This window comes from Cariama cristata, unplaced genomic scaffold (genome assembly GCF_000690535.1).
Source record: "Cariama cristata isolate BGI_N322 unplaced genomic scaffold, ASM69053v1 scaffold14630, whole genome shotgun sequence".
In the NCBI taxonomy this organism is placed as follows: domain Eukaryota; kingdom Metazoa; phylum Chordata; class Aves; order Cariamiformes; family Cariamidae; genus Cariama; species Cariama cristata.
The window spans coordinates 67,645-83,602 of record NW_009593116.1 but is presented as its reverse complement, the minus strand read 5'-3'; the positions used below and the strand labels follow the sequence as shown (position 1 = coordinate 83,602).

General features: G+C 41.1%; 1 protein-coding gene across 1 annotated transcript in view; it reads right to left on the bottom strand.

Moving 5' to 3' along the window:
* Positions 1-5,299: 5,299 nt before the first annotated feature.
* Positions 5,300-15,958, bottom strand: part of TMEM132C (transmembrane protein 132C) — a 54,745-nt gene continuing 44,086 nt past the window's right edge. Inside the window, exons 5-7 of the mRNA XM_009709155.1 lie at positions 15,560-15,751; positions 5,995-6,499; positions 5,300-5,949 (exon numbers count right to left, since the gene is read on the bottom strand). Of these exons, the coding sequence (XP_009707457.1) occupies positions 5,300-5,949; positions 5,995-6,499; positions 15,560-15,751 (1,347 nt within the window). The remainder of the gene's footprint in view (positions 5,950-5,994; positions 6,500-15,559; positions 15,752-15,958) is intronic.

Below are 15,958 nucleotides of genomic sequence, written 5' to 3'. Positions count from 1 at the left end.
AGCCTCCTCACATTTTTATCCCTTACCGACAATTGGAAGTCACTGAGCTTCTCAGATGAAAGGCTCTCCTCTAAGTGCAAATTATTATTAATGAATTTCCATCTTGGCTCCTTGACAGAAAAATGTACCTTGCAGCGTGTTATCTTTGCAACCATGCACCCCTGGTACTCACAGATTCCCTCATCTGGCAAGTAAGGCACGTTGCCAAGAGTGATGTTCAGAGCCGCTCTCTGCACCCGATTCCAGTGCCTTTGTAACTGCAGCACAGCAAAGCTTAAGAAATGTAAATCCTGGCATTTGACCCAATGTGAATTTCTCAAATAAATGATATTTCACAGCCCAGTGGTTTCCTCCCTGCTGAGATGATCATTTACGGTGGCTCACTCAGAATTGGGCTTTGACAGAATTTTTGGTCAGTGGAAGATAAATTGAAAAATTTCAGTATCTGCCTCTGTCTCTGAAGCACCATGTTCTGTAGCTTCAGAAAAATTAAACACGAAGGCAGGGCTGAGTTTTTCCCTTTTTTTATTTCCCTCTGTTGTCTCTTCAAATACAGTCTGTCTTCCTTTGCAAAGACCATGCGATTTTGAAGACATGCTCCTGTTCAGCCAGGAGTTACAGGAGTCAAAATCAATGGCCTCCTCTAAGCTTCCTCTGGGCTCAAGACCCACAAAGAGCACAGAGAAGCAGAATGCCAAGAGTTCCAGGAAAGACCGCAAACCACTCTGCAGCTCAGCCAGCCTGGACCTAGGCAGCAGGTACATACAGCAGCAGAAGATGCTCTCCCTGCTTTGTCTGAAGCAACATCCTCAACAGCCAGGCTGGCAGGTGTTAGTAAAGGGAATATCAAGATGCATGAAATAGGAAGAGAGTGGGCTGTTCCAGGAGAGGCAGGCATTGTCCCCATGCCACCCAAGTCTCCAGAGCACTCCTGGTAGCCTTATCTCTTCCCGCTTTCATGGCAGGGGCAAACAAACCCCTCATCCTGGGAAGCACAAAAATTCAGTTCCATCATGTGGCAAGGCAGCTTTAAAACTCTTCCTGAACAGTCAGGGACTTCTCATATGTATTAAATCAAAAGTCCAGGCTCCTGGCTCTGTCAATTAGCATGGCTCTACCAGATGGCTTCAATGGAGATGCACAGATTTACAGCAGGTGTGGAACTCCACAGAAATGCTGTAGTTGTTACTAACAAAATAGTTGAAGGAGGACCTTGGGACTGGAGAGGCTTCCCGAGTCCTCCTTCCCCCAGCCTTCACAGGCCTTCCATCATGTGGAGCTGTTGTTAAACATATCATGCCGTGTCTGAACGTATTTTCCACATTTCAACTACTATCACATATATGGTACAGAACCTGGAGCTGTGGTTCTTCTTCGCTATAGTATGATGTCATATTATGATAGGCAGTATGTCAGGTGAATTCTTCTTACGGCTTTAAACCCCCATTGCGTTGCCAATGTGGAAATTAGCTGAAGTCCATTAGTTGATAACTCGGGAACTAAAAGATATCAATAACAGGCACGTGTTAGTAAAAAACCACCAGAGAAAACCCTTTGATGTGCTTCAGGGATGTTACGTCGCCATTTCATTTCCTTTGGGAAAACGGCCACACTGACTGCCCCTGAGTCCTGCAGCACTTATGAAACTGCTGCTTAAACCTCTTCCTTTGGCCATGCATTTGCTCATGTTGGCAGTTGTACGTGATTATCAGTGTTTGCAAAGTGATTATTATGGCACAGACAAGATAAAGAGTAAGTCAGAACTGTAACAAATGTCCATGGTAATCTGCAGCGCGTATAAAATACCGTATGTATTTGTGAATGGCAAGCGTCCAACCCAGTGCTACGGGCGGCAGTCAATGGACTCCACGTGTGCAAGCCTCTGAAACAACCCACTTGGGAGAGACTCTACAGAGACTATTTTTTCTAATTTAAATATAATGACAAAACACTGTCACTGAGAACTGACATATGGCTAATTGTCAATGATAGCTTGCTCCCAAGGAGGCATCATGGGTGTACTGGCCTATGTCACAAGGATCATCACTGTATATTAAAATTAATTTTTTCCAAAGCGTAGTTATTTCAAACTGCCTAAATCTGAATCTAGAGACAATGAAGAACTATACATGCAGTCAACAAACAAAATGCAAAAAATAGTGATTATTTCAATGAATATTGAAACAATAAATAAGCTGTAATTTTCCTATTCATAACAGAAGAGCTCTGCTCCTCTTTGGGAATGTTCAATCCAATCCGAGTTGCATTAATATAGGAGTGTGTCTTTCAACCAAAATTTACATCACTGTTTTTGAAAAGGAATTGCAAAATAGTTTCTCATGGGAAACTCTGATTTCCCCTCCCTTTTAATTTCAATGAATACATGTTTTTCTTTCTTGAAAAAAGTACTTGAGCTTTTGGAGAGGGTGTGAATTAGGAATAATGTTTTCCTCCACTGTGGAATAATTTTCTTAGACAATGTGGTGAGATAGCAAGACCAAGAAAGACATGCATATGTCATCATGAAAATACAGAGCAAGATGAATTCTCCTCACAAGGATTTCTGTCAGTAGCCAACTGTTTATGTTAGATGGAGATACCCTTTTCTCTTCTGATCCTATACAGCCTCAGCTGCCAAAAACAAAGAGCAAAGTCAGGGTGCATTGACTAGAAACAGTGATTTAGTAATTACCCCTTCCCTCTCCAGCCAGTGCTGTACCAGTATCCCAGAAAGTGCTCTGGAGCACTGGGTTACTGGAGATGCCAGTCTTCCTATGTGCTGTAACAGGGGCTGTTCAGCACACTAACAGCCGCCTTAAAAATCCACTTTGAACAATTATATTCTGTACTACCATGCTGTATCATTTTTGCTCCATACTATTTTTCTTGTTCCTCTGCTGCTGTATTTTGCAGCTCCGTGCTGAAAATGGCTTTTTCACCTCAGAGACACCTGCGTTTTCCCAGGAAGATATACTGATCCCTGAGGTGTGGCTGATGCATCACTCTGCTTAGCTTGTAAAGGAGCTCGGGGTCCTTTGGGACACAGGGTGCTTTGTATATGTCAGTTGTGATTCAGTGAAACTTGCTTCCATCTGAACCTACTGTATCAATCAGAGAAGCAACATAATTAATTATGACTGGGCTGCACGGAAGTTGCACACATCAGAAGCAAGAGTCCTGGAGTTGTTCGTGCTGATGGTAGGCATGAAGATGAGTAAGATGAATAGTGACACTGCCCTGAACTGTGCCTGACTGCTGTCTCTCCTGCCATCCATCATCACCACCACATGTTGGGTGGGAAGGGGAAGCGGTTCACAAAAAAGGGTCAGAGCAGTGAAAAACTTTCATACATCTCTATTCTCCTCTCTTTGGAAAGCCGCTTAAATTCTGTTTCAGCTGTTGGGCAGTGGATGCGGTACTTCAACACAGAAATGACAGAAGGAGCCCCCCTCCCCTCAGAAAAGAGAGGTTAATTTGTCAAGCCATGTAAAGCATTTTAATTACAATTCGTATAACATGTATAAATAAATATTACATTCTTTCAGTCTACAATGCATACTAGGCGTATCTTGTTAAAACGTCCATCTATGTTACTGGGTGGCAGGATTGATTTTGTCCAAGTAAAAAAAAAACAAACTACCAAGTTTAGTAATAAAAAAAAAAAAAAAGAAATACATGGTAAAGACAGGACAATGCAAGTGCATCTGGCTAACAGTCAGGACATAATACTGCTTTCCAAAAGGCTGGATATATCATCTTCCTTTTAGTTACAAAAGATTTTGGATGACAGTGGTTTCCTCATTGTATAGATTTTGATCTGTGTCCTCCATTAGTGTAAAGTGGCACTGAGTCAACACAGTTCTGCCACTTTACACAACGAATCTAGGACTCTATTTTGTATTTGCTTCAGATTTATTACTGGTTTTGTATTTGTTTATTCAAAACACCAGCTTTACAATCTAGTCTAAAATTTTCAGTCCATTGGCAAAGAAAATCTATAAAATAGCTCCAGATATTTCTTGACCTTGCTTCAGCAATATTTCCCTCCCTTCCAACAGTCTGTCCAGAGGCCAGCTCTCCCAGTACGAGGAAATAAAAGTTTGGGGCCAATCAGTGTCTTTCTGTCCATTCTTCTTCTTGCTTTCAGAGCTTGATGAGAGCTGGTGACGTTAGAATAAACAGAAAATTACAGCACAAAATTATGAATTCATGGACTTGGCAAAAAACCAAAATCCAGGCTGTACATATTTGGCCTGTGATGGTCTCAGTTCCAGGTACATTTAAAATGCACCAGTGGGGCACTCCCATCGGTTGTTACTTCTAAAAGCTAACATAAAACAGCACCTTCTTCCCTTGGTGAAACATGGGAACTTTGGTTGTGGAAATTTAAAATAAACAACTAAATCAACAATCCAAACCTGAAAGTAAAATGAATACTGCTTCCAAACAGAACCTACTTCTACCTAGGGTGAAACAATGCAGGCTTAGGCTTTCAAAAGAGACACCACATGGAAATTATTAGTCAATACTTATCCCCTGAATTCTTTAAATGACAGGAGATTATTTATAGCTAACTTAGAAACAAAATGTTCTTGGTCCACTGTGAACTTACTGAATTTAAAATTTTCCTGTTTTCAAGATATTTAAAAGAAAAATACAAGAGGGAAAATTATACTGTTTCAACTTACAAGACAAACAAGAAAAGTAAAAATAAAAATACCAGGTAATTTCTTCCTCCTTCGTATGTAATGCCAAAGACACATCTTCATTTCAAATGAAGGAATAAAAAGAAACGGCTTGAGTAACAATCTAAAAAGTCTCCTTGTGGGTCATATGTCCGTAATTGTGATGCTGTATTAGAAACACAGACAAGTTATTGTTTGTCTCTTCCTTGTTCTTTTCATGCTCTTATATTCTCTCTTTTGTTTTTACAAATATTTTTGGTACTTTGAAACATTGCTATCATTATTATTTGTATGACCCATAAAATGAATTTTCACAACCTCATCTTGCCCAGTTCATCATACTGGTCATACCATTTCCTCGTTCCCTTCTGCTATTTATATTCCACTTACTAAATCCATGAGTAGCAGAATAACTGCTGGAAAAACAAAACAAAGTGAAAAACAAAACAAAACAAAACAAAACATGGACAGTTTGGCAAATTTCTTTCCCTGATTATAAAAACTGCCTCATCACTTCTCCTGGTGACTCCTTCCCCTCCCCCTCTTCTGTCCCAATATATGCTGTAGAACTGAAGGCATCAAGGTGTGGTTAAACCCAAAAAACCAGCAAGGAGCTACACTTTGTCTTTGAACTTCTCCATGTAGTTTCGTATCTCTTTGGAGTCCCCCAGGTCCATGTCCTGGCACACCCACTTAATGTCATCGTCATTGCTACTTAGGATTGAGTTGACAGTAGGACAACCATCATCGGGTGGGATGGTAGTGAATGTCGTGAATTTTACCCGCTTCCGTTTAGATGTTGGCGAATGTAAAGGTTCAGACTTCTGTTCCTTACCGAGCTTGCCCCCTGAGTCAGCACACCTGTGAACCTGGCTCTGAATGTTCTTCTGAGCACTGCCATTGAGGAGCTGGTTGCTCTCCTCGCTGCCCGAGCCTCGGTCAATAATAGTTGTGTGCTCATCCTGCTGAGGTGATGCATCTGCTGTGTTCTCCAGCAGTTCTGCTTCGTTGCCCAGCCAGACCCAGTCATGCGAATGGGTCATGGTGGCCTGTCCTTCCACCAGAACCTGCTTGTGACGGTACTTCAGTGCAAATGTTGCACAGTTTATTAGGAAGACTAGAATTGCCAGGCAGAAGACCCCTAGCAGAGCGTACATCCCAATCTCCAAATCACTAAGGCCCCTAGGTGTCTGCACCAGGTCATTTTCCTCCATGCCTGCATTGCCTTTTGGTAGGTCTACTTGAGCAGGGAAGTTGGTGAAGTCTATAGGAATGTTCTGCAGCTGGCTATCGTCTGAGAGTTTGCCACCATCTAGCCTATTGTTTTTAATTACTTTATTTTTTATCACAGACTTTGCTGTGGTGCTGACTTTCCTGATGGCGCCTTCCTCTTGCTCTGCTGAAGAGCTACCATAATATCGTCCATCCTGGCCGTACCGTTCCTGATCTGGTGCTTTGTGCCGCCGGTCGCTAGCATGGTTTTCAATCTCATCAGCATCATAACCTCCACCTGTATCAGAGTCTCCATCATTCTGGCCAAACTTGACTTTGATGTTGCCATTCCCCACAGCCAGGACACTCTTCCTCTTGGACTTTTGGCAGGCTTCAGAAATCATCATGTCCACCTTGATTAATGTGCCCTGACCTTCACCTTCTGCTGCCACAACTGGCCATTTTAAGGCAGCGTTCTGGTGGATTGAGACAACAGCTTCATCTAATGATACAGCAGAAAGGGAGAAGTCCTTAGAGTCATAAATGTCCAGCGGAGTAACAGAGCTGTCACTGAACTGAATCCAGGTGCTTACTACAGCTTCCTGAAAGGAGAGGGATATGGTTAAAGACAGGGTCTTAAATAAAAACAGCTCAACCCATTGCAGCTCATCAATCTCTCAGCTCTGAACAGCAGCTGGAGGAAATGGAAGACAATGGCTCTGCACTGCATTTAAAGCAAACCAAGCTTCAACTGATGGGGCAGAAAATTGGTCACATTTTTCACTAAAGGTTCCACTGTTATCCTTCCTGCAAATGTTTTGCAAAAGAGCATATGAGATAATTGATATGAGATGTTCGTAATACCAAAGTACCCATTAACAAGCTACAATTTACATGATTTATAAAGAAAGTCATTCCTGTCATACAAAAGCTGAAAGAGACAAACCAGAAAAATTACTAGAGGCACTTGACAGAACACTTATTTTCCTCATGTTCCCCATGCACAGGTGTCAGAGGGAGCTGTCAAATTAAGTAAGGCATAAATATCTTAGCAGAAATAAGGAGCTACCAAAGTATCTTGGAAATGGCTGGAACAGAAGATTCACCTGAAAGAAAAAGATTCATGGAACAAAGGCCATTTTGCTGGAGAAAGGATTGTTTAAAGTAAAATGCACTTTATCCTTGAGATAATTAAAAAGTCCACCACGTTTCTGTGTCAAGGAGAGGAGGATGGAGATTCTGGTATGATCTCTATGATAAAAATACAAATGGCCTGGAGTTAATTGGACTGTCTTTGTTCTCTGCAGGTAGCACTGTTAGAAGTCATCATTAGAAGCAAACATAAAGCTAGAGGTCAGCTCTTTACCATTTGAAATCCCACCCAGATGATATAGATATTTACTTCTCCACGTCTCAGTAGCTTTCTTTGCAGGAGATTTCTTTATTTTTTCATTTGCTCTATGTCTTGCCAGTTTAGCCAGCAGACATGCAAGCAGATTGCTGGAGTGCAACTTCACACAAAACTGAAGTTTTCTTCCCAGACTTAAACCGCAGATGGTCCTAATAACTTCACACTTGGGTACATCAGAACAACTGGGCTGAAAATCACCATCGGGGGAAAAACATTGCCACCCTCTTAATGTCCAGTCATAATACAAATTTACAACCTAATATGGTTTTCAATTGGCTACAATTTGTTACGCTATGGTTATAAACAAAGGGAATTGCTACCCTTCTAGTTAAATTTAAAGCTTTTCAATGAAAACAGCAAGGGGTATTTAGCTGTGCAGAAGGTTGGACTATACTGAATATTTGATTTTCAAAGTGCTATCAGCAAGTTCTTGAGGGACTAAAAGAAGAAAAATAAGTCGTGGCACAACAGGAAAGAAGGCAGAGTTCTTGGTGATTCAAATGCACTTCAAACAGCTGAAACAGCGCCAGAGTAGCTCAGAAGCTGGGGAGGGTGAACTGCATAAGGAAATTAAAACAGCTGATCTTTCATTAGAGAAACAACCCTGAAATGGCTGAACAGACAGAAACATCAAGCTGCAGGGCACAGCTTAAATTTATATCACAGAAATCTATAGTAGAGCAAAGAGCAAACACAGTCATGGGAAAGTAAAGGATTTTTCTTGTTTTTAATGGATATATGTAGAGAGAAAAGATGCATCTCCTCTGGCAATTCAGTACCCTGTTGCCTTCCTTCTTGCCTAAACAAGAGGACAGACTTGCGTACCATTGAGGAGGTGTGTGAGATACATTTACTTTTCATCAGCCTATGGAAGGAAAAAACACCAGCATCTTTTCAAGCATATATCACAACAGGCTTGGCATTTCCTGCCAGTGGTGCTCTCTTTTGGAGAGCAGAATGAGAAAATAAGTGCAGAATTTTGTACGGTTAAGTCTGGAAATTATGAAGCCTGTGCCCCCTCGCAGCTCTGCCGGGGACTTCCACAGTTCCCCATCTCTACAAAAGGATTTACATTACTAAAGCCTTTGTGCATTCCATAATAGCCAAACACAGCATACCTAGTGTTGCAGAGACCCAGATCTGATTGTGGCCCTTACTAGGCAAGTAGGTTTTAATGGTGGTCGAACAGCACCTCTGAGGGATCTGGGATCTCCAGTCCAGACACTAGAGAGGAACACATGTGAAGAGTCATATATTCTTCTTTCCTACCTTCTTCAAGATATCCACATCCCTGTTTGGTTTTCTTATCTTGATTCCTTTCTGCTTTAACAGCCCTCAGGCACCTTTCAGGTTAAGAGGTAGCCAGCACGGAAAAATTCAACCAAAATGGCTAGAATTGGGCAAAGTTGTAAGCAACTTCAAAACAACTTTTATTCTTTACACTGTTTCTCTACTATTCCGCATTCCTGGTTTTGTGAGGCAGAGACAGATAGAGAAAAATGAAACAGCAGTCAGCTAAAATTTGCAGGCACACCTGTGATTTACTATAGATAACAGAGGTGTGCAATAGTTTAGCCATTATTTTCAACCAGCATTGACGTTTTCTGTTTCCAAGAGACCCTTTTTTCATAGGAAGAACCAATTTTTTCACAACATAACACAACACAACACAACATTGTCATTCTTATACTGCAGACAACATTAATTAAAAGGGAAAGAAAACAAATGAGAGAAATAGGGAGAGAATTTCAAATCCTGCCAAAGTATATTGTATCAGCCCACATATTCTATTTGGCAAGAGATCATCTCCTCTCATTCACGTCATTAAAGCAAAGCTGAAGGCAGGGGAAGGAAGTGAATTTCCCAAATGATTATAAATTCTGGAAAGCTAAAAAGAAAAAAAGAAAGAAAAAAGAGATGATTTAGTACCATGTCCTTCAAAGAGCTGTTTCCGCAAATCCTATGTACCGCATCAATAAATCCCTTCCAAATATCTGACAAGGTCCTCCAATTACTATCAGCAGATGAAGATGGATTGGAGCCTTCCTACCTGCAAAGTTGCTGCCCCTAGTCTGATGCCCTCAACACCAAGGTGACAAATGCTTGTGTTCATTAATTATCAAGCATAAACAGATAGTTTGAGGGATCATCTGGCTCTCCATCTTTCTTTCCTCCACTTTCCCTCTCTCTTTCACGTATGTGTGCATATACACACACATACTCAGTTGCACTCCCAGAACAAATGAACCACAACTACACACTAGTGCCAGTGTCTCTTAGAGAACAGACTGATATGTATGGTGACTGTGATAATGTGAAGCGAGACAGATAATGTACATTAGATCATGTTAATGAAAGCAAAATCCAGTCCAGAGGAGATGAAGAAACTGCTTCCCACAACCACTGTTGATTATCAAATATCATGCTTTCCTTTAGCATATAAAAATCTTTATCAAGATACATTTTGTCTACATTTTCCCTTGTGCCTTTGCTGTTCTCTGCCTCTGCACATGTATAACTTCAGCAAGTTGGCCAGTTCTTGGTCTGCTGCAGTTTTACCACCTTTTCTGTCCTTGAATTACGCTGCTGCTTATCAGCCCAAAGATGCCACTTGATAAATCTTCTTGGATAAACTTACATTTTGCTTTTTGATAGTAGTTTTATATCCCTTGTTATCCACTTGTTACATTTAGGTGGGTAAAACAAATGCAAAATTACCAGGGTAAGGAAGTAACATGGCAGTAATGGAAACCAACAGTCCTGGAGGAACTCTGTACTGCCTGCCCTGGAATACTTCCAACCCTGCAGTATGAGTCACCACAAACAACTCGTGTTTGCTGGCTATGCTTGTTCTACCTAGACAAAACAAGGAGGCTTACACTCCAAAAGGCAACCTGAATGCAGGAAGCAGAGCTGGTTCGGAAGCTCAGTAGAAAGCCCGTCATATGAGTTCCAATGAGTCCCTCTGTGCTGGGATTCACATGAGTTGCCTGTGAAAATCTGGGAGCCACAGTGGTGATTATTTTGTCCTCTAAAGCATCATACAGCATTTGAAAGTCTGCTTATCTTAGGATGTTCCACTGAGCCCATCTGCAGCATCACAGTCAGTGATTACAAAGTGTCCTTCAATACCTCCTCAAAAAAGCTGGGGTCAGCTTGATACCAGGGCATGCTATCTTGTATTCTTCAAGCAAAAAATAGGGGAATAAAGTGTGTAGGACTGGTTGCATTTTAGAGAATTCTGCTGCTTAGAAACACAGATGTGAGTACTGATCAGTTTATTTTATTTTATTTCATGCTCAGAATAAAGAGGCCTTTTAATGGTCTTCATTCACTAAAGCACAAATAAAAGTATTTGTGACTAAGCCCTCAACTGCTGGGGTCAGCTGCAATAGTCCTGGAGTGAAGCAGGACACCAAGGGAAAGAAATGGACAGCTGGATGGCTCTGCAGAAAACAAATACACCCCTCCCTCACATAAAGGCAAGGGAATACTGTTCTCAGGAGCTTCTATTAGACCAGCTCTGATTGTTCTGTCTGGGGACTTGAATGCTGAAATGGGTTTCCCTAGCAATTTTATCACATGAAATATCAAAGTATTACATGTGCATTTATTTTTAAGCCTATGGCTTGAGTAGCAAAAATTGGGCTTGATCGTTATGATGTGGAAATGAAAGGCAGCCAAGACTCGGATCTTAATTCAAACCATGCATTCCCCTACTGTGTATTTCTTTCTCTCCTTTTTGTCCAATCTGCTAATGTGACATTCCTTTCCAGTGGGAATTTGCTTGTATTTGCAAGGGAAGAATTCAGATTCTTATCTAACAATACATTCTTTCTCCCTTTCCCATGCTGCTTAATTCCTTTGTCATACTTGTGAGCCATTACATTGCTCTATCAGTGTAAAGAATATATAAATACAATTTAAGTGTAATTTATACTGCCAGAATGGGGTAGTTAATCGACACTATAAAAATACTCCTAATATCTATTACTTAACTGTGAGATATCAGTGAACTCTCAGAACTAGTTTGCATGAAGGACATAACCTAAAACAGGACAATATCGTGTCAATCCAAAAGGCAGGGACACGCAAGTAATTCTAGCTTGTTGCCCCGATTCAGGTGGTGCTGAGCTCCCTCATCTCCTATCACAGTGAGAGTGGACATCTTGGAGGACACTCCTCAAGGTTATGGATGACCTTCACAGGGTTGAGTGTTCTCACTGATGTCAACAGGAGCTACACATGTGAAAGAGAAGAACTTGGCCTTTAGAAAGTGCTAACATTGCTCTTTTTCCCTAAGAAAATGTCTCCAGTTTCCCAGTAGCACTGAGAGATGTATTAATACACACAGCTGTTTATTAAAGGCTTTCTTTTTTCTTTGTTCACTCGCCCGTCTCCGTTCATTAGACCACATGCAATACCCTACAGTGATGAAAAAGCTACGATATCACTGTGAGTTTCCCTGCAGAGCTAGCTGAAATTTAAGAGTCCTTGAAGCCCACTCAGATCAGAAAACACTTAAACACTGTAGGTTTTCTTTTATTTACATGTTGGAGAAGCCTTTAAGATGGCAGTGTTGATTTTAACAACCACCAGCAGGCCAAATGGAACAGCTTTCCTACCTGAGCAGATGGCCACTAAAAACCGACTGCTCACAGCTACAGTTTCCAAATTTTCAGAAGATATTTTGACTTTGATATTTAAAAGTTGGTCAACCTGCATTTATTTTTAGGCACCTAAATCATTGATCCACTTTTCAGTGCCAATGAGCTCCTCATTAATTAAAAAAAAAAGGGCAGTATGGGCTCAGCACCCCTCAAGGTCACCTCGTCACCTCAGGTAATTAGTTGCCCAACTATAGATGAAGATATCTATCTTAAGGCATTCAAGATAAAAAATTTTAGCGTATTTTCTTTAGATTGCTAAGTATTTGGAGAAACTGCCAACTTTTCAGGACTTGTGTTTTGGCTGCTTTGTGCTACTTAGACAGACATAGTGTGCTCATTATAATCAAGGAACTAATCTAGTCATTATATTCATTGAAAGAAAGTCACATCAAAAATACTGAATTAATTCCTATGATATTGAAAGATCTGTAATAGCACAACCTGTATAATGCTTTATGCCTTCCATTGCACTCTACAGACGTACCGCTTAATCTGCTAAGGACAATATTGTGCCTGCCAGAGTACCAATTATCCAAGGACATTTGTTAGTCTATGTTGAAGCTTGGTTACTGAAGGTGCTAAAGTGGAGCCAAGGAAAACATTCAACTAAGAAAACATTGACTGCTTTTTCCATATAACAATGCTGAGACATACACAATCATTCCTCAGAAAAATAAAACCTTCAGCTATCTTAACTGTTATTTGGTTTTTCAGTTGCATCAGTAAGGTTTGCATGACTTATCTAGGCTTTTTAATAAACTTGTCTGAGAGGAAAATAATGAAGTCCTTGCACCATTCAAGTATGTGTTAAGTTCTGGGCTGTCCCCTTGAAAAAAACCCTCCTTCAAAAAGGTCTGATTTTCAGAAAACACTCCACACTTGCCTTCTGAAATTCCAGCTCAGTAAGGATCTCAGCTGATATACTCCAAATCATGAGTCACTTCTTGCAAAATTTAGCCACAAGAATTCCTACATTTGCATTAATTCTTCTAAGGGCAAGTGACTTAAATGTTATATTCTTCATTCAAACTGCGAATAAAAGGAAAAGTTGTATGTGACTCCACAGGCCACTCCTATGCTAAGACTATTTCCTTCAATGTGTTTTCTAGTGTGAAATCTATTCCTGTCATTTTTTTGCTGATGCAAATGCAAAGTCCCTAAGGTTTCTTTTCAACAGCCTTCCTTGAGCAAGCCCTGCCTATAGGCTGCGTAAGATTTAGGCCTGAGAACAAATGAGTGGCTTACAATAAGGTAGGAGGTGAATTGCACAATATGTGGAATTAGCCAAGGCCTCCGGGATGAAGGCACTGCCAAAGTGCCCCAGTAACCAGGGACTGTGCTCAGGATCCACACTGACCTGCCATGGCCAGGATCAGGACCCCAAACACTCACAGTGCTTGAGCAGGAACGGACCCTCACAAATTCCCCAAAGTGAGGAGTGCTGCTCCCAGCAAAGCCTTCAGTTGGCAAGCAGGCAGGATATTTCTCTTACTCTGGGTGGAAGAGGAGGTTGGGGGAAGACAAGCAGAGGCAATGAGGGTGGGCAGGCTCCAGACTGGAGGAGCTGGGAGGAGAGGCAGAGACTGAAGTGGGATTCCACAAGAACACGCTGCCCTATGTTTGCAGAAACTGGGACAGAAGGCATCGTGCCTAGAAGGAGTGGGAGAAACTGAATAATTTGGGACTCCTACCACCAGGCAACCAGATTTCTTTGGGCATTCCAGATCCTGGTACAGAGAAGGGTTTCCACTGTCTTCTAATAGAGTCTAGGTCCTGTTTTTTTTTTCCAGATGGAGTCTGGAGAAGAAACAACAGATTTTAAATTTCTTTTACTGAGAAAAAGGTGCTTGATTTTCTGTTGCCTCCTGTTTTGCAGTCAGTATCTTCAGTGGGCACGACGCAGCAGTTCTATCTGTAGGCCCAGGAAGAGGACAGTAGGGACAGCAGCACCCCACACTGCCCAGCAGTACCAGAAGCAGAAGGCATTGCTCAGAATGAGAACCTGATACGCCCAGTCACTTCTGTATCAGAAATGTGCCACTCTGAGGAAACTGAAAGTGACTGGCAAAAGAACATCCACTTAAACAAAATATTTCACCAAAATCATTCCATAACACAGATGCTGGGAAAAATAATTTCAAAACAAACCACATTTACACATTTTTGCTCTTTTGTATTACTTCATAACTTGCCAATTGTAGTGATGTATAATGACACGTCGTATCATATTGCCATGCCATAATACAATAGGAGATGTCATGTTGTGCACTACTGAAATGCCCTGTCGTAATATGCCATAACCTGATGTTCCTAAATATCTTTGCATACTCAGGACAGATCATCTATAAATCTGAGAAGTTGACAATATATCTGTGCAACCTTTCCAGATTCACAAGCACTTTTATCTGCAATCAAAGCCATTATTCTTCCAATGATGCTGCAGGACAAATGGTGCTCTGTCCCACATAACAGAATTGGGTTAGGCACGCCTCGGCTTTTGCTTTTACAGTCTTTGTCTGAAGACAGTATGTCAGACATGGTTTCTAAGCCCTGGAGAGGTTATAAATGGGTTAATTACATAAGATTCTTATGTTTACGGGATGCAGTAAATGGAACAGATGGGCAGCATGTCCTTCTAGTTTGGACATTTTCCTGTCACTAAGTTATAAAACAATCTAAATTATTTTTATGTTCCAGAAAATTAGGTAGCAATAATCATGAAAATGGGCCATAAAACTTGACTTGAGATCTCTCCCTATCTATGTGAGATGAAATACAGTTTCTGTGAGAGGAGTAGCTGTGGACAGACTTAATTGTGTGGTCCCCAGCTCCACTCTTCAAATCAACTGACTGCAAGAGCAATGAACATACAGCCTGTTCCACTGCTACTGACCCTTGTTTTCAATCTGTTCCAGAGCAACTGTTTGCCTTGATCTGGTGGTGTTCTCCAGTCTTCTTTTCCATGTGGGTTGTGACCTGAAACATGCTGCTTGAAAGACTCCCTTTGCAGAGATGGGAATTTGCTGGCTTAAATTAAGTAGGATCAGCACATGAATTGAATGATGAATCCCCCCCAAATCCATCTAAAAAATAAAGGAGAGAGAAGCCTGGCAGTCTGCCATGACTCCAGGAGGGAAAAGAAATGTATTTGGCTATCTTCTGCCTCTATTTTATAGTTCTTCAAAATACTAAATTGTTGTGACACACAGAGCTCTGTGCTCTCTGGCATGGAAAACAATGGCATGATCATACAGCAAACAAAGGTCACTGTCCAAAGACTGCCTGTGTTGTGAAAATAACAGATGTTGCATCACTCAAAGAAAGGGTATTAAAAATGTAAATAATACAAACTTCTGTGTAGTCAGAACTTTTACTGCAGATTCAGTCCATATTTGAAGGGAAGAAATGAGAAGATGATTCCAGTGTACCTCTAGAGGAAAGCAATTGACATGGACATGTACTACACCTATACTTTAAAGTCTAACTTCTACACTTGTTATGGATTGTCATCTGTACTTCACATTGATAAAACACTGCCCCATCCCAAAAGGCAACAACAGTAAATATGGAGTATACACTACCTGCTTAGGAGTATGAAGCAACTCTTGGGCAATGGTTGTAGCCACAATCGCCCGACTACTTGCTGCACTTGGCTGAAGAAAGAGTGAAAGACCCGCCACCAGCTGGACTCCAAGGTCTGTTATGGTCACTTTGTCATCTAGCACAGTCACTGTCTTCTCTGCCAGGATGGAGTCAGACAGAGGAGACAAAACCTTTGGAGAAACACAAAACAATCAACTTAGGAAAAGGCCCATCAATTAAAACAACCTTTGTGAAGGTCATCACCCCTTCTTGTTTCCAAAGCTTTATGCATAGAAATGAAATGGCAGAGCACACTGAAAAGGGAGTCTGATTTCATTAGCAGGATCAGAAAAACACTCAGGAGAGAGGTTATGGCTGAGAACATTGCATATAATACT